Here is a 19,613-nt window from a genome sequence, read left to right as displayed (position 1 = left end):
AAAAATGGAAGAAAATAACATTTGCTTGCAATTCCTCAACAAATAATGCCATAATCGGCAATAAATAGAATATATTCAAACCATTACAACTTCCTCCATCCCGCAGTTAATACATTAAAACCATAAATACATTCAAACCATAAGATACTACTCCCTCCGCGCCATATACTGAACTTATTATCAACCTCTCATGTACTTGGATCTAACGGTACAGAGATTTAGTCAAAGATTAACTACCGGATTTTCAGTCAGGAGATCAATTTCATTAATCAATATATTTATTATCAAAATACTATAATTAATGAATAAGATATTATACCAAAATTTTCTATACATATCTATATATACATAATCTTATGACCAGTCTTCTACATCAACCTTATTACATTTGTGCGTTTCATTGGATAATAATGTCTAAATTTATCGACTTAGCATGTTGGGTTCTCATATTAACAATTTTCATAAATGGAGAATTACTAGAAGGAAGAGCGGTTTCGAATGTGGTCGACAGATCAATAGTAAAAACCATTAAGGTAAAGTGTATTGTTTTTAGTTACAGTAATGTACGGTGTACATACACATTTGATCTATGTAGGTACTCAATAACATTAACATATGGTAATACTTACCTTATTGTTTTTTTTTTATATTATAGGCCGGAAAGAATGAGATCATCGACTGTTATGATATTTACAGACAACCTAGTCTTAATCATCCTTTGCTTTATAATCATACAATACAGGTTATACTTACTGTTCTCTTACATACATTATCTTATACTATATGTTTTCAAACTCTATTAATGTTGATTATTTCATTTTTATTATTATAAACAGATGACCCCAAGTTCGTACCCAAAAGGAATGAAATCGAATAATTTTGGGACACTTCAACTTACACAAACTTGGCAGAAATATGGATCATGTCCTCAAGGATCCATCCCTATTCGGAGGAAAGGAAAAGATCACCTTTTGCATAATTATCGCCATCCAAAATCATCACCACATAAGATAACTAATGCATTGCAACCAAACCTCATCCCTGCACAGATCCATGAGGTATTATATTCAGATATCTTTATTTAAATACTTGTGTAAATGTACAGTGATAATTTAAAAATAATTGTCTTTATATACATTATACAGTATGCGTCGATTAGTGTGCATGGCAACCTATTAGGAGCACAAGCAAAAATAAATTTATGGAGACCGGTTCTTGAAATACCTGCTGAATTTAGTATATCCCAAATTTGGGTTATCGGTGCAAGAGAAAACATTTTCGATACAGTTGAAGCCGGATGGATAGTAAGTATTCATCAAAAACTATATGTAAACAAATCTACATTCTCTTTGTACGTTAATTTTTTTTCTTTGTTTTTAATTAGGTGGGTCGCGGTGACAACCTTACTAGATTTTTCATATATTTTACGGTAAGTATTATTAATTCTTTTGTTATATGGAATGGCCTATTAGATCAGCAAAAACACATTTATTTTTGTAAGAATGATATTATCTCAAGAAAATCGAACCATTCGATAATATTATATCTTTCAGGCGGACGGATACGGTTCAACAGGTTGTTACAATCTTAACTGTGATGGTTTTGTACAAACATCATCAAGTATTGCTCCTGATTGCAGTTTCACTGAGTTATCCACTTTCAAAGGTAGTCAAAAAGATGCCACCTTCGGTATTCACAAGGTAAGAAAATAAAAATGATCAATTTTACATATTGTATTATCAACTTACTCCAACAACAAACGTTGATATTTGACAGGATCAAAGTAGTGGAAATTGGTGGGTACAAATACAAGGTACTCAGGTCGGTTACTACCCAAGTTCTCTCTTCAAACAGTTATCAAATATGGCAACAACTGTATCTTGGGGTGGAGAAATCACTAATTGGAAAGATCAAAGACGACATACTAAGACTCAAATGGGTAGCGGTCATTTACCTTCCGAAGGTCATTTAGGAACATCAAGTTATTTTAATTGGGTTCAACTATTTGACCAAAATAACACGGCCAAAAACCCGGAAAACATTGAGAAACTTATTACGAATCCAACCTGCTATGATTTGGAGATTGATGATACTCATCTTGATACAAATGGTTATGGTTTTTATTATGGGGGTCCCGGTTATAGTGATAAATGTCAATAATCCAATACAATGAATTGGAAAGTAATTCTTCATTTTCTAAAAATTTCATACATTTATAATAATGAAGGGGAGGGTGGATTCACTATCAACACTATTATTTGTAGGATCTCATGTTTTATTTACAAATGGATTTGTTTTCCGGGTGACCAAAAATTCAATTTTGTTTTTTTCTTTGTGTTTCAGTCGTATTTATTGGGTTGAGTTATGAATATAAACTGCTAGTGATGATTATCATTTTTTTTTCTTTCAAAAGTAAGGTTGAAATTGTATAAAAGAAAAATGTAATAGGACCTAAAAGATCCCCATTTTGAAAGTTACAGAGTTACATTCTATCGATCATAACTTTCGAATGAGTGACTAAGTCTTTAAAAGAGTAACCCTGGAACTATTTTCAACATTCCCCCAATGGAATATGAATGCCTTTACCTCATGATACAAATGGTTATGGTTTTTACTAATGATTTCCCAATTATAATGATATATATCAATGGTTGAATGCGTAGCATTTAAAAAATATCTCTTTCATTTTATTTGTTTTGAAAATTTCATACATCAAGGTTATTAATATTTACAAAGTTCATTTATCAATGCATGCATGAGACGAGTAATAATATAAGGCAACTGATACAACATTAGCATCAATTATTATCAATTTGATTACAGGGAAGGAAACAATTAGCATTTTTCGTTTGACTAACCAACTCTGCAAGTGTTGATAAATAAGTCATCAAAACAGTCCAGGAAACATAGGATCAATGTTTTCAGGAAGGATATTAAATCGAGCATTCTTTTATACAATAAAGAAGCTTACAACGGTGAAATTGTTACAAAATCAAATTTTATACATCCAATGGACATATGAAAACGGAGACGTACAAACTAATAGCAGAGTTAGATCCGTATGTTCTTCGAAGAACAAAACCATCCAAGGTGTTGGGAAACAACATCGGAACTTAGTGCTTTCAAACATTAAATCAACCAAGTCCTTGTCTCAGCTTAATATCTCTACTGCTTTTATAAATTCGCAATGCATTTGTATGCAGCTACCAACAAAAGACAAACCCAATCAAAAGTAATTCAATGCAGGCACTCATCCTTTACTCATGAGGATTCAGATAAAAGAAATAAAATCCAACCAACTAGCAGAGAATCAACTCAGCATCATCCCTGAGACAGTACTGATAATCACTGAATTCACACTCTTAGACAGTTGAGACCAAAGTATAAATACAATTTCATAAAACAAATAGGATTAATGAGAGGGATCTCCTCGACGCTAGTCTCACTGAAACATCCATATACAATTCTTTTTAAGAAACGAGAGGGATTTGAGATCATAGGTTAAAGATTCATTCACTTGTAGGAAATCAAAAATGAGAAATTTCTGATGAGAAGCTCATGGTCGTCAATCTGGAAGACACTTAAGAACTGGGAAAGACAGAATATTAAATCTATGAAGAGAGCCACTGTATAATTCAACATAATTTACCGAAGGCCTTTTAACTGATTGCACAAAAACAATATGGATATAAGAGATATATTCATCCGAAGTGAGATTATAAAAAAAGAAACGCGGAGAGAATACCTGTTACTTGTGCATCAATTTAATTAGCTCTTCAACGTCATAAGGATCTCCTTGTGTCTCGTCTCTTTGAATAAAATCAATGTAGAGTTCTTTAAGGAAGTGGAGGGATTTCAAATCATAAGACAACGACCCATACAATTGAGCGCAATACTAATTTACCAATAAAAGTGCATCCTCGTAAATCTCGCAGAAACTTTAGAACTGGGCAGTCCACCAAAACCAATGTATAGTTCCCGGAAGCCTTGAAATTGATTGAACTATTTCATTGACAACATTTGAAGATTACAATTGTTGTGGGGTATTCTTAGTGGGAAGACTACAAGCTCCTCTATATTTTCCAAAAAAAAAAAAGAGATGTAAGAGAGATTCGGCATTTTCCAATTTAGTTCAATAATTTTCTGACGATTTTTTCCAATTTTAGGAAAGGAAAGAATTTCAAACAAGTTGTTGCATCCATTGACGTTTCGATATTGAATGAAAGGATTCGAATAACATAACTCTTTTAGAAGGAACATATCAGTAAGACTGAGTTGAAGTAACGAAGAAAATCCACCAGTATCCAAACTCGTCAAAGACATTCTTATAAAAGTAACAAACCTAAGATGTTGGAGCTTCCCAATAAGTGTTGTAAGTTGTTTAATTTCTCTGCAGTTTCCAAATTCAATGTATTACAACTTTGGAAGAAAAGATGAAACACACATCCATGTGGTAAGTTCACACCCCATGAAGTTAAGAATATTCAACCTTCTCAAACTATTGTTACGCTAGAAAGCTTCAAATACTTGAAAACTGCACGACTTACTCCCATGTCATCCGCAACATTTATTCATACCAACGTAGTTGCAATACAAAAAGTTTTTGTTTTCCTTTCAAGTTTGGTCTCTCAGCATTTACTGGGTATTTTACGTTCTGAAGATGATCAATAAATACTGCCTCAAGAAAGTTTAGATTTCCTAAATCTGCAATCCCCCATTACTGCATTCTGGTTGTTCATTAAATTTTCAGGAACTTTATAAGATAAACCTTGAAGCAACACTAATTTCTCTATACAAGTGGGTGTTTCTTTCTTAAAGTAGAAAAACATTCTAAGGTTTTTCCAATGTCTGCAGATTATACAACTTATGGATGGACTTATCATTTGTGACTTCACTGAGGTCAAAAGAAGAAAGGTGAAGGTACCTTAAATGCCTCAGTTAAACACTGGAATACCGCAATTTTGATAAATCTCCGCCCAGACTACCAAAATGTAACACATGTAAATGCTTATTACTTGAGAACCTTCTAAGGTCCAAACAACTGCTTGGTTTAAGGATGATAATATTCCGCAACATCTTCACACTAGTCTAGGTTTCTGGAAATGTTGTTGATAGCTCATCATCAAATATTAACTTTAAACGACAACCTTTAAAATCATTTTTAAACTCAGTTTGCTTGACAATTGCAAATTGAAAAGCCGGGGTCTGATAGACACATATTTGTGTTTTAATTAATCCTGATAATATATATTGTTGGTGCTCATTTTTGTACTAATTTACGTTATTATTTTGTTTTTGTAGGTAAATGAATAAAATGGGCTGGCGAGAAAAACAACTAAAATTGAGCTTACATGCAGAGAATATGAGTTATTGGATACCGTGAAGAAAATGGACCCAAACTTGAATGTCAACATCATTTTCTAATAATATTTTTTTCTAAAAATAAAAGTGAAAGAATGTTAAATGCCAACTTCATTCACAAAGATGCTCGAGTGGGACACATGCACATGCGTCAGAGAATTATGGAAGTTTGAAATACAAAATAGAAAGAAGATTAATTAAACATAAAGAGAATAAAACATAATTTTCGTGGGTCCCACGGAAATATCATTTCTTTCCTTTGGAGATCAATCTCCATGCATGTGACATTATGAGCCATATAAACAAAATAAGTGAGAATATTTTGTGGAGTAAAATCAAATATATTATGTGTGACATAGATGACGTGGCATATTCTTATTGTCAATTTTTGTTGCTACTTGCCACATGGAAAAATTCTATTGGGTTGATGATGTAATAATGAGAATTAAAATGGTAGGTAGGATTCTTCTGGACCTATATATACGGTGATATTCAATCAAGGAAGGGTAGGCCGGAGTCAGAGCACAGTAGAATAGTTTAAGATTTTATTTCTTTTGGTTGTTCTTCTTTGTAATCGATAGTTAATTCTCTCTACTAGGGTTTTGGAAGAAGCCTTATTATGTAGGAGGAGTTTTAACTTCTTTTCTATAATAAATTTTTTTAGTCCTTATTCTCGATTTGTCACGACAAGAAAAGGTTCATACCATGGTGATCCCAATTACTATTCACACGTGCACAAGTCATACGAATGGGTAAATGAGCAATATTATAATTGCCAAAATGCAAGTTCTCCGTCTTTGGAGGATTTAATGAAACAGTTGCAATAAAATAATTCTTATGATCCTAGTCTTTCTTTAGAAGATTCACTCAAGCAGTTGACTGAAAATTTAAATAGGAGAGACATACTAAGGGAACAATTTTATGAAGAGTCACTCAGGTATAACTTAGATACGAAGGAAAGAATTGCAGCTTTAAGTATTGCTCTAAATGAACTTAATTACAAATTAGATAAGGTTCAACCATCTTCATATGATGATGATGAGGATAGTGTCGATGAAGAGTTTGAAATATGTAGTCATAATGACGAGGAAATTGTTACACCAATTGAGCCTTATGATGATAATGTTATTTCTAGTTCAAATCCTAATAATATTAATGATTATTCACCTATTCAAAAGGATGGGGATTTGTCTAAGGATACAATTGTTTTAGACGGTGTAGTATGTCATTGTGATTATGAAGCTGATGATGGTTTAGAGAAAAGAGTTTATCCCGATACTAGTATTTTAGGGTCTAGCGATTCAGAAATAATAGTCTCTGCTAAGGATAATAAAAATGTAGAACCACATGATTACAACCTAGAACAAATAAAATACCATTTCCAAAATCTGATAATTTAGAAATTAAGGAAATTGTGACTAGTTTATCCAAGGATATTGACAACTCTAGGTTTGGGGGTAAATATCAGTTTCCCCGTGGTTTACCCGTGACTCTTGTAAAGTCCCCTAACTTGGGACTTGACGTATGTTCCTCTACTATATTAAAAGACTATCTTCATGCACGTTTTCCCGAATGTAATTATGTCCAAAAAGAAGCTCAGTTGATAGAACCCCATCCTCTGGTTGATGTGGTTAATCCGGTCCATGATACCATAATTGACTTTGTTGTCCCACCACAATTTTATTTACCAAATGCGGGAGTATCTCAATTTGAAATGTGTCATTATATAGTTTTTGGAACTAAACCTAATTATTTTAGGAAATTAGAATCGTCGACACATTTTATTAAAAATGGCCACCACTTTCATTGTGGTCAATTGTGTGAGTCAAATCTAATTGACTTAGAAGATCCCCAATTATTCAGGTTATTATTACGTGTTTCTAAGTTTTTATTTGAGTTTTTCCAGACTCTTAAACATGAACTTTTGGATCTTAGATATGAGGAAATGTATCCCATGAAAATATTTTATCTAGACCTTTTCATAGAGCCTGAACCTGAACCACAACTAGATGTAGTGGTCTTAAACAGGAAACTAGACAAGGGTATGCTTAATTTGTTCAATTCATGTTTCAGATTCCTTTTATTTGTGGTAGCTTTATTTGGTTTTAATGACCCGCATATGTTTCGGCTACTACTTTATGATTTTATGTGGTGACTAATTTATCCCATGTCTGGCGGAAGACTTTAAACTTAGCACTTCTTGGGAGGTAACCCATGCTCATGCAACAAGGTAATATCTTTCCTTATCTCCTCATTTCTTTGAAAGTGATAACAGTTTCTCCGTGTCCATGCTTTTAATTTTATTTTTAGAACATTGAGGACAATGTTAGAATTAAGTTTGGGGGTATAGGAGAAACTTTTTAGTTGCATTATTAAACTTCTAGTGTCACATAGTATTCAGTTAGCTAAGTTTACATACTGTTTCTCACTGAAAAGATGGAAATTCGAATTGCTAGTGATAACATTCTAGTGAGACATTAGAGAAAAAGACATTGAGATCATTGACACTCAGGAGAGAAAATTTACCTTTTAGAGGGTAATCGTGATGGACCTAACCATCCATGATGGGAAGACAATTAGGTCAGAAGGAAATGCCAGAAAGACAAAGAAACCTCGCAATGTAGTCTTAATTACTGGATTACGACTCTCTCTCAGTAGAAACTTATCATCATCAACAAGCGAAGCGACATCAAAATCTATGAAGAAAGTTTAAGGTTTATAAGCAACAATAGAAAGAAAAGCAAAATTCAAAATCAAAGTTGAAGACTTAGAACAAAGAAAATCAAACGATGTGAGTTGTTGAAGTTCATGATACCAAGATATTACAAGTTGTGAAGATCCAAGTGCAAAAGTCCTTGTCTCATGGCCATGTAGATATTAGTCTTGTTATTACTGTGTTTCAAAAAAAAAAAATGTTGTTAGTTTTGTTCAATAAGGCCATAGGGAATTAGAAATCAATAAGGAAGTTTCAAGCAAGAAATCGAAGGCAAGAGTTAATTGTCAAGGTTCTACGAAGTTCAAGAGTTTATCATCAACAGTTGAGGCCGAAGAAGACGTTGTTTTTACCGAGCATTATGAGAGAGTCAAAGAGAGATGCATATTGGTTGCTTTGTTAGTCCGCTTTCCATCTGGCGCAAGATGTTTCTAACACTGGTTCAGCTTGTCACACGTAATTTGTCCAGCTGTGTAGCAGATGTCCCTCTCATCTTTATCTCTCTCCTAATCTTATCCAGCTGTAAAGCGGATGCATCTCATAATGTTTATCTAGCTGTGTAGCGGATATCTTTTTATCTAGCAGTATAGAAGATGTGTAGCGGATATCTCTCCCCTTTTCTTTATTCAGCTTTTGAGCGGATACCTTTAATTTCTTTAGCATTCTAGTTACTTGGTGATAGATTGAGAATATGTATGTCATCATACCTTTTTGAATACTTGTGACCAATTTGGAGTAAAAGGTTTTGTGGGTAACCTCTAATAAACCCTCTCGAGACTATAACTCGGCCACTAGGGACACCTAGGGATTTAAAGGCTCGTTGCACATGCTAAGTGCAACCGCGATGCCTGCGACAGTGAGTTAGGATTCTTATTTTCATTTTATTTTTTCTCGAGGACTAGTAAAATATAGGTTTGAGAGTATTTGATAGACACGTATTTTTGTCTTAATTAATCCTGATAATATATATTGTTGGTGCTCATTTTTGTACTAATTTGCATTATTATTTTGTTTTTGTTGGTAAATGAATAAAATGGGCTCTGGCGAGAAAAACAGCTAAAATTGAGCTTACATGCAGAGAATACGAGTTATTGGATACCGGGAAGAAAATGGACCCAAACTTGAATGTCAAATGGAAGAATGTTAAATGCGAACTTCATTCACAAAGATGCTCGACTGGGACACATGCACATGCGTAAGAGAATTATGGAAGTTTGAAATACAAAATAGGAAAGAAGATTAATTAAACATAAAGAGAATAAAACAGAATTTTTGTGGTCCCGTAGAAATATCATTTCTTTCCTTTGGAGATCAATGTCCATGCATGTGACATTATGAGCCATATAAACAAAATAAGTGAGAATATTTTGTGGAGTAAAATCAAATATATTATGTGTGGCATAGATGACGTGGCATATTCTTATTGGTGATTTTTGTTGCTACTTGCCACATGGAAAAATTCTATTGGGTTAATGATGTAATAATGAGAATTAAAATGGTAGGTAGGATTCTTGTGGACCTATATATACCGTGATATTCAATCAAGGAAGGGGAGGCCGGAGTCAGAGCACAATAAAATAGTTTAAGATTTTATTTCTTTTGGTTGTTCTTCTTTGTAATGGATAGTTAATTCTCTCTATTAGGGTTTTGGAAGAAGCCTTATTATGTACGCGGAGTTTTAACTTCTTTTCTATAATAAATTATTTTAGTCCTTATTCTCGATTTTTCACGATAACAAAAGGTTCATACCATGGTGATCCCAATTACTATTCACACGTGCACAGGTCATACGAATGGGTAAACCTTAGGTTTTGTTCCGTCTTAAGATATGAAATCAAGGTGAACAAGAACCAATTGATAATTCGGTCTTATATTCCGAAGAACAGCCTAGATTAATCAATCGCCTCTCTACAATCCTTCCGAACTACACAGGCGGTTTGTCGAGGAATCACAAACAGTGATACGAAGATGTTTGTGACTTCTTTATCTTGCCTATCGGAGAACTCTCACGATCTCAAGCCAATCAATCGATTATACTCGTACGATAGAAGATGCAAGATCAGATCACACAACTACGATAAAAGTAGTATCGGTTAAGTCGTTAACCTGGTTTTAGAGAAGAAAACCAAAGGTTTAAGGAGAATCGACTCTAGCGAGCGCACTAGTATCACACAGAGGTGCGGGGATTAGTTTTTCCCAATGCTAGATGTCTCCTTTATATAGCCTTCAAATCAGGGTTTTGCCTTAGTTACAAAGCAATCCATATTCACTGTTAGATGAAAACCTGATTTAGAATCAAGCTAATATTTCTCAACCGTTAGATCGAAAACTTAGATTGTCACACACACTTGGGTAGACGTTTACTGGGTTTGCGAAAACCATGCCCAAACGTGTACGTGTATGTTGGTTCAACATAGTAACCCAAAAGGTTAACCATATGAGCATTTTATATTAACCTTGTTCTTCTTCACCATAACTAGTTCAAGTGACTCAAATGAACTAGTTAAAGAGTTGTTCAATTGTTCTGAGATCTTATGTAACTACACAAGACAAAATTGAAACAAAAATGATTCGATTCGATTAGAATCGGCTCATGAAAATTATATCCACGGTTTGCATAAATTCCTTAGTAATTTAATATTTCATGTTCAGAGCACATCTTTAGATCATAACCTCTTAAGTTCACAAACAAGTTCGCGGACTTAAGTAACCCGGTTGAGTTTTCCAAACTCAACAGAAATTCTCGGAAACAGAACTTCCGCCAGTTCGCAGATTGGGTTCGCGGACTGAGTTCGCGAACTTAGCACACAAACGAGTTTTGGAAAATCCAGCAGAAATTCTCGGTCGAGAACTTCCGACAGTTCGCGAACTGAGTCTGCGGACTGGGTTCGCGGACTTGGCAAGCCAATTCCACAATCCTTCTGATTTCTCTTGATCAACAAAGTTCGAAAAGTTCGGTTCAAGGAATACATGGTTATATAATCTAAACTCTCATTTCAATCATTGAGACATTCTCAGAGGATGCTATGTAGCCGTTATTCACAGACCGATTCACGTCAGAGCAATTCTCAAAGTGATTGAAACTTTTCATGACTTTCGTCACTAGGTGAAGATAAACTTGATCAAAGAGAAACGCTTTACCAACACACGATTTCGAGAATAAAATAAGAAATGAATGCTCAGCTCTTAATGTCAAATGTGTATGATCTAGTCTATATAGCATACAACTTTTTGTCTCATAAGAAGTAGAAGATAGAAGAGATAGACTTTTGAGTGATAGATAAGTTCAAGTCTCCACATACCTTTTTGTTGATGAAGTTCCACGGTTCCTTGAGTAGATCTTCGTTGTTGTATGATGAATCTCCATGAAGTCCTTGAGCTCAACTACATTTTTTATCCTAGTCCAAGACTTAGCTATGTAGGCTAGAAATCAAGACTCATAGTTTTGATCACTAACATTGACAAACATGCTTGAGATAGAAACGCATGCGAGGTCTACCGAGCTATGCTCTAACACAAATTCATGACTTCCAACAACAGCTTTTGCAAGATCATGGACTAGATCATGCATCTTGCATGCCGTGATGTCATCCAACAGATTCCTTTTCACTCCTTCAAAAAATAAACTCGAAGCCAAACTTTCAAAACATCCATCTCCAATGTCTTCCATCGAACTTCAGTTTCCCATGTTAGAAAAATACAGATTTCCTTCGGCTAATCGCAGTTGAATCATATTTTATCTGTTTATCTTCCAATATTTTGGGAATGATGGAGCAGTAGGATAAGCATCATTTCAGTTGAGACGAAAAGTTATCATATAGCTCAATTTCAGTATTGATATGAATTTTCTTTATCTTTCTGGTGTGTATTCCAAACATCATTTCCTTTATAGAAAACCAATCACATTCTTTATTTCTTGAGTGCATTAGACTTCCAAGGAATTTTGCAACAAGTGGTAAAATGAAAACGCGGGGGTATAACAACCACACTCAATATTTCGTTCGGAAATATGTATGGAGTAAACTTTAATATAATTTCGAGAGCACCAACATAAATGTGAGACTCAATCGAGAAAGATATCAAAGAGCTTTTATCTCTTCATCAATACAATTTAGTAAATCAGAAAGACAGAAATCCGTGAGACTGATTGATATGAGAATAACTTGGATGGTACCAGATACCAATGCCCTAGTATAAATCAATTTCTATCCAACAATCAAGATCGTATTTATCAACTGATTGAACTAGGCACAACCTGTGATATTTCAATTATATAACAAAACATAATGCGGAAAAGAAATGACACAAACACCAGAAATTTTGTTAACGAGGAAATCGCAAAAGCAGAAAAACTTTGGGACCTAGTCTAGAGTGAACACCAGAATATATTAAAATGTTACAGACACTATCCTACTACAAGTTAACTTCGGAATGGATTGTAGTTGAGCCCTAACCAAGTCTCACACCAATTTAGGTACAGTGGCGTTCATTACGCCTCTAGAACCACGCCGGAGTCTGAGCACTTGATTCCCTTAGATGATCTCACCCATAACTAAGAGTTGCTAAGACCCAAAGTCGAAGACTTATAAACAAATTTGTCTTCTACAGATATGTCTATTCTTTATTCTTTTTGTTTCGTATTTTGATACAAAGATCAAGGTGAACATGAACCAACTAATAATATGGTCTTATACTCCCGAAGAGCAGCCTATAATATTAGTCACTTCAAAATAACCAACTAATAATTTGGTCTTACATGTTAGAGCACTTCTCGGTCGAACTCGCAAGCGTTGTTATCTCAAGATTTTTTTCAAGTTTAGGTGATCAAAACTATATACTTGATTTCTAGTCTACTTATAACTATGTCTCGGATTAGGATAGAATGTGTAGTTGAGCTTTAAACTTCACGACATTCACCAATTGAAGACGAAGATCTACTGAAGAGCTTGGAGTAACTTCATCAACAAAAGGTATATGGAGACTAAAACTTATCTATCACTCAAAAGTCTATTTTATTTTATCTTCTAATGAGACTAAGTCGTATAGCTATATATATTTTTAAATTATACACATTTGATATTTTGAGCCGAGTTTATCTCGCTTATCTATTTCTATAAATATGTGTTGGAAGCTTTTGATTTAGATATTTTCATCATATTCTTGAAGAGTTCAGTTGGAAATATTTTATTTGTTGGAAACTAAATATTAAGTCAAAAGATGATCATGTGAAAATTACCTTGAACATCTTATATGACTTGTGTGAGACAATCATTTGATGTTATCTTGGGAAGTTTCTTATGGATCATTCGATCACTTAAAAGCTAATGGTATGTGTGATACACCCATTGTCGTCTTTTAAGGAAGTTTCAACGATTGAAATGAGAGTTTAGAACAACTAACTAAGTCTGGATACAACAAGGTATGCATACCTAGTGTGTGAACTGTACTGTGATGATTCAGGTCCCGAACTCTTGTTTGCGTACCTAGTATGCGAACGGATTTACCTGACAAGGTACGAAACTCTTGTTTGCGTACCTAGTATGCGAACGGATTTACCTGAGTTGGGTCCGCAATGATTGTTTGCGAACCGGTTTTTCGAACAGCTAGTCAAGGCCAAGGTCCGGAGCTGCTGTTTGCGTACCCAGTTTTTGATCATAGTGGTTAAGTTCGAGAATCGGTATTGTATGATTCACATAATCATGAACTAAAACATTTATGATCTAAGGAATACAAAGTTTGCAAACCGTGGCTTAATGTTCATGAATTGATTCTTGTATAAGTACTTTGTACGATTACGAATCAAACCGATTTCGATTCAATTGGTTCATAAACATTTATATGAAATGGTGAACAATTGAATAACTCTATTTGAAACGCAATTAGATTCATTTGATTATCATGCATGATTGATTGATCATCATTTTTTATCTAGAAATATTATATGAATATTGTTAAGATGAAAGTGTTGGTGTGGCTAACTTCGGTTAACTATTATCGAGACAACTCAGTATACACGTTTAGGTACGGTAACCCATATCTAAATGAAAGTATATTTCATTTGCGTATAACAAGATAAGACCATCTAACGGTGGAGAATGATTGCTTATTTTCTAAGCAGACTTGGCTTGAATCTTAAATCAGAAGTTCATCTAATTGTGAATATAAATTTCTTTATTACTAAGCTATCTTAGTTTTGGTTGTAAGCAACCCTTATTTTAGGACTATATAAGGGAGAACTCTAGCAACTGGAAAACCTAATCCTCACACTTTTGCGTGTTACCAGTTGCGCACTAGAGTCGATTCTCCTTTAACCTAGGTTTTTCCTAAAACAATTATAGGTTAATGACTTAAAGACTTCATTAGGATTCATGAAGCCAGATCCAACTATTTTCTCTGTAGTTGCGTATCTGATCTTACTTGTTCTATGGTATTGAGTTTTATCATCTCTAAGATTTCCTCGAGATTTATCTCCGATATGTAAGATATAAAAAGTAATCACAACAGTTCTTCATCTTAGACTCTTGTGATTCTGCAGTAACTTCTTCTACCATCGTATATATAAGTTATTGTGAGGTGACTGATATTCTAGATTGTTCTTCGGGAATATAAGACCGGATTATCAATTGGTTCCTGTTCACCTTGATTTATCAAAATATGGAACAAAAACCGTATAAGAATAGACATATCTATGGGAGACAGATTTGTTTATAAGTCTTCGACTTTGGGACATAGAAACTCTTAGTTGTGAGTGAGATCAGCTAAGTGAATCAAGTGCGCAGAATCCGGCGTGGTTTTAGAGGCGTAAGGAACGCGACTGTACATTATTCGGTGTGAGACTTGGTTAGGGATCAACTACATTCCATTCCGAAGTGAACTTGTAGTAGGCTAGTGTCTGTAGCGGCTTAATATAGTGTGGTGTTCATTCTGGAATAGGTCCCGAGGTTTTCTGCATTTACGGTTTCCTCGTTAAAAAAATTCTAGTGTCTGTGTTATTTCTTTTCCGCATTATATTTGTTTATATGATTGAAATATTACAGGTTGTGCGTAGTTCAATCAATTGATAAATCCGACCTTGATTGTTGTGTAGGAATTGATTGACACTTGGACATTGGTTTTTGGTACCGTCCAAGTTATTATCATACCAATCAGTTCACGGATTCCATCCTGTTGATTTGCTCATTGATTTGAGAAAGAGATATAACTCTTGGATATCTTTCCTTGATTGAGAGTCTGACCGTCTAGTTGATTCTCTTGAAATTATATTGGAGTTTGGTCCATACAGATTTTCGAACGAAATATTGGGTGTGGTTATTATATCCCCGCTTTTTTAATTGGTATCAGAGCCGAAAAAAACGTTAAGACCTCATAATTATGTGTTTGTAGCAATCTGACTCTATCGACAGAAGTGTTATCTCTATAAACGTACCGCCAGTCTTCGATGGCTCGAATTACTTATGATGGAAAATTGCTATGCGTGCCTTTCTACAAGCACGTGATTTTCAATCATGGATTCGTGTTGTAAATGTCTATAATCCTCCATAATTACATTTGGTGACTCCATTAAAGAGTTTTTGTGGATCTCTAGATCTAAGTGGTGGTGGAGGATGAAAGAGAAGAAGAAAAAATAATAATGTGTATCCTAAGTTGTACAATGTATGTATCCTTGTTTCTCTCTCCTTGGTTCTTTCTTTACATATGATCTTACGTAGTGGATGACAGCTACTAAAGTAGTTTCTTCTCGTACAAACTCGGCTAAAACCTCTCTCCGATGTCTGTCTTCTTTAGCGAGCATTGGATATCGTGTTGAGATCACACATTCCATGTGAGTTTCCTCCTCATTGCACTTCTACCTTCGAGATCTTGTCCATGTCTTCATGGAACTCCTTTCTTATCATGCTTCCTTATTTGTAAATCATTATCGTTGTTTCATTATCGTGCTACCTTCTCTTTGTCGCGCTCTTAACTTTCTGAAATATAGCGAGACGATATTTCGTTCCCACAGTTAAGGTAAAGGTGTGTGTTATCCTTTGATACCAAGTTGCTTCTATTCTAAGATGACGCCAATCGTTCGAGTGAGATATTTTGTATCCACAATATTACTTGGTGTAGTTTGCAACTGAATCCTAAACATATATGTTTGTTAATTTCATCTAAACTCCGGTTGACATCTTTAGTTTGCTTTGTTATCTTAATATGAAATGCAAACGGGCTGGATGATGAAAACAAATCACGAACCTCGTATTTCAAGCTGTCCCTTTCGCCCCGACACATTGTTTCGTAGGAGATCTCATCCATCACATAATCAGCAACATCTTTTAGCCTTCTCAACCTAAGATTTCCAGCTGCATCAACCACTTGCCTCCTCTCAGCCTCAACTGGCTATCATAGTAAGAATCATCCCTAAACTTCTTCAAAGCTTTTTCAACTCATCTTTAACACCCCATGCCAGACTTATCTCATGAGAAACAATAGGAATTAACCTGTTTAGTATTTCTTTTACGCCATTAACGAGAATTCCTTCAACCTCCATTAGAATAGAAGATTACGAAATCATAAGCACAAAATTAAGAAACTAAAATCCTTGAAAGAGTAAAGTGGATATTCATTCACTTGTTATGGTCCGTACAAAGATATTTTTCTCCACAAAGCAATAATGCACCCAACTCATTCCAAAATTCAATCCCCGCGTGCCTACCTTGAGTTTATTTCATATATCAACAAGGGAAAATTGGGGATATGCCCCAAAATCGAATGTCATCTTGGGGATATACTCCGGGATTCCAGTTTCTGGGAATATGCTCAAAGCAACGGTTTTCTTCAAGGAATCGATAAATAGTCGATTTATCGTAAATTTGTATGAACTTCTAATTTCTTCGAGGTTTTTCTGTCTGAATATGTTCTTGAATCTTGTAAAGGAGTTAGTATATAGGATATTTGTCTTTTAATTCGCATATGTAATCCCAAATGTATGCGAATATTGACTATTTAACGGTTTTGGATGACATTTTGAACGACTGGGGCATATCCCCAAGATAACTGTCGAGTTTGCGGCATATTCGTCCATAGTACTCTTGTAGTTGGGATCGAACCCTTGAAGTTGGAGGAAGATAAGCATTCACACCTTTAGTTCCTCCAATGTCTACAATCAAGCCCCAACAAGTATCATTTCTTCCTAATGGATTCAATCAAGCCTCTGGTATTTGCTTTACTTAAAAACATGACATTTGACCATCTGATCGCTCTAATTTTTTATGTATTCTGAAGAAAAAAATGTTCTTATTACAGGAAATGGACATTGATATACTTGTCCTGCAATTACAATCTCCGGATGATTCCACCTACTGACTTTCTTTTTGTTATACAGGAAATGGACACTCATATGTATATATACAGTTCTAAGTCACAAGTGAGCATAAGGGAAGTCTACAGGTTATTCTGTTTTCTGACTTTTAAACTGTTCAAGGCCTGTTAGATAAGTTTTCAAGAGTAAATATTCGTGTTGTATCTTCTCCAAACAAGTCTCGACCATAAGCATTTCATCTTTGAGATGGTAAACTCGCTTCTCTAACCAAGCTACAGCTTCTGCTTTATCTCGACCATTGTTTCCAAAACTGTTCATGTAATCCATTTGAGATATCACATGGACTTGGGGAGGTCTTGCTAAAAGGACGATTATGCTCAGCTGCTCAACCAAAAGAGAAGTAACTTAAACTGTCAGATAATCAGAAAGCAAAATAAATAATTAGCTGATACAACTAGCACTTCTCCTAAATCAAGTGATTGTACAAAAAAGCATTCCAGGATTATGAATATGCTAGCGCGCAGTACGCACCTGCATCAGAATGAGGATCGAGATAGAAGCTATAACCAAAATCAGTGGAAGGCGGTTTTGATTTTTCATATACACACAAAATCTCGACAGTATGTCTCCTCGTAAAGATTGGTTGATGACGCTTTACTTCCATCTTTACCGTCAGGACTCTCTCGTCTACGACTGCGATTCCTTGAGTGCTTGGAGTTAGTTTTCGCATGTGTGGTGATTTCAAGATCGTTGTCATTTAACTCTGAAGATCCCACGGTTTCTTATTGAAACTCAGCATTTGGAATTGCATTTAAACTAGGATTAACACTGCACTGGAAACGCCACTTTCTAGTTTAGAAAGGGCCTTTTGCTTTACTAATTCAAGTTCCTGAAGTAAGTTCATCATATTAAGGTTTAGTCCTAGAATTTACAATGAGGCTGAAACAAGAAAATCACATGAAAGAAAAACTGGGTTGATGCGTATATCAACTGATATTACGATCTGAGTTGCAAATCAACCCGCATCATGGCGTCCACTTTTTTTTAATCCAGCTGCTTTTAATACTATTATAGTATTATGCAAGCGGATTGATATTACATAGGGTTGCACAGGTGTTTACTGCCTAATTTCACTCAGCTGCACAACCACTTCAAAAACAACTCGCAGTATGCATGCATCTGCAGGTAAACTGCAGCAGAAACAAATTGAAACGAAAACCTAAAAAGGTAATATCAAGGTATGTATATGCATGTATTTGTAAGGAAGAGAAATGATGGGGTGAGACGAAAAATAAGATGGCTAGTAGAGAGAAATTTATCCAATATGAGATTATGATGAAAGAAAGTGAGAGTACCTGATGGATCAAATTAAATAGCTCAGCTCTTCAAAAGAAGTCCTCCCTAGTCTCCAAATTTTGTATTCAGAGTCCCATATTGGTGCCAAAACCAAAATCCCAAACAGTAATAGCTCTTTTAGAAGCACACAAACCAAACCAAGATGCTCTCTCCTTGCCGTGATTCTCCAAAAAAATAAAAAATAAAATCAACGGAGGCTTTTAAGGCTTGTGAATTGGGAAAAGTAAGATGGGTTTTCATCAAATATGTAAAGAACTGATTTCAACAAACAAAAACTTGGGACGTTTAAAGATCTTTACTTCAAAACCAAGATTTTATTCGTTTTACATGATTACAGATAAAATCTTGTTCTTGCAATCAAATGTTCCATTTTTATACTGCGACAATTAATAACTAAAACAATGGAAGAAAATAACTTCGAAAATAACTTTTGCATGCACTTCCTCGACAATGCCAGAATTGGCAATAATTAGATCCGCAATTAATGTATTCAAACGATTATATACTACGCACTCGCTCCATCGCGCAATTAATCACATTACACATTCAAATTTCAAACGATTAGATACTAATGCCTCCGCGCCATATACGCATGGAGCATATAAACGAAGATAAAGATATTATACGGAAAGGAAATTATAGAAGAAACTTATTATCAACCACTCGTGCATTTGCATCTAACGGTACAAGAAGTTTAGTAAAAAAATTAGCTAACGTATTTTAAGTCAACAGATCAATTTTGTTAATTAATATATTTATATGATCAAATACTACATAAATGAATAAGATATTATACCAAAAACAAATTATACTAATCTATATATATATATGTATAATCTTATGATCAAATCTTCTCCATCAACCATATTTCATTTGTGCGTT

General features: G+C 34.7%; 1 protein-coding gene and 1 long non-coding RNA gene across 2 annotated transcripts; one reads left to right on the top strand and one right to left on the bottom strand.

Moving 5' to 3' along the window:
- The first annotated feature begins 396 nt into the window (after positions 1–396).
- LOC113339368 lies at positions 397–2,299 on the top strand. Its single transcript, XM_026584658.1, has 7 exons — positions 397–533; positions 656–742; positions 837–1,058; positions 1,146–1,304; positions 1,385–1,429; positions 1,554–1,700; positions 1,777–2,299. Exons 1-7 carry the CDS (start codon positions 411–413, stop codon positions 2,158–2,160), a joined length of 1,167 nt encoding a protein of 388 aa, XP_026440443.1. The 5' UTR covers positions 397–410; the 3' UTR covers positions 2,161–2,299.
- Positions 2,300–17,316: 15,017 nt separating this feature from the next.
- Positions 17,317–19,062, bottom strand: LOC113339361. The gene is made up of 3 exons (XR_003355052.1): positions 18,731–19,062; positions 17,907–18,264; positions 17,317–17,756 (listed from the first exon to the last, which is right to left on the bottom strand). It is a non-coding gene; the product is annotated as an uncharacterized LOC113339361 (long non-coding RNA).
- Positions 19,063–19,613: the final 551 nt, after the last annotated feature.

Source organism: Papaver somniferum, chromosome 1, assembly GCF_003573695.1.
Source record: "Papaver somniferum cultivar HN1 chromosome 1, ASM357369v1, whole genome shotgun sequence".
Taxonomy (NCBI): Eukaryota; Viridiplantae; Streptophyta; class Magnoliopsida; order Ranunculales; family Papaveraceae; genus Papaver; species Papaver somniferum.
This window is presented reverse-complemented; position numbering and strand designations above follow the sequence as displayed.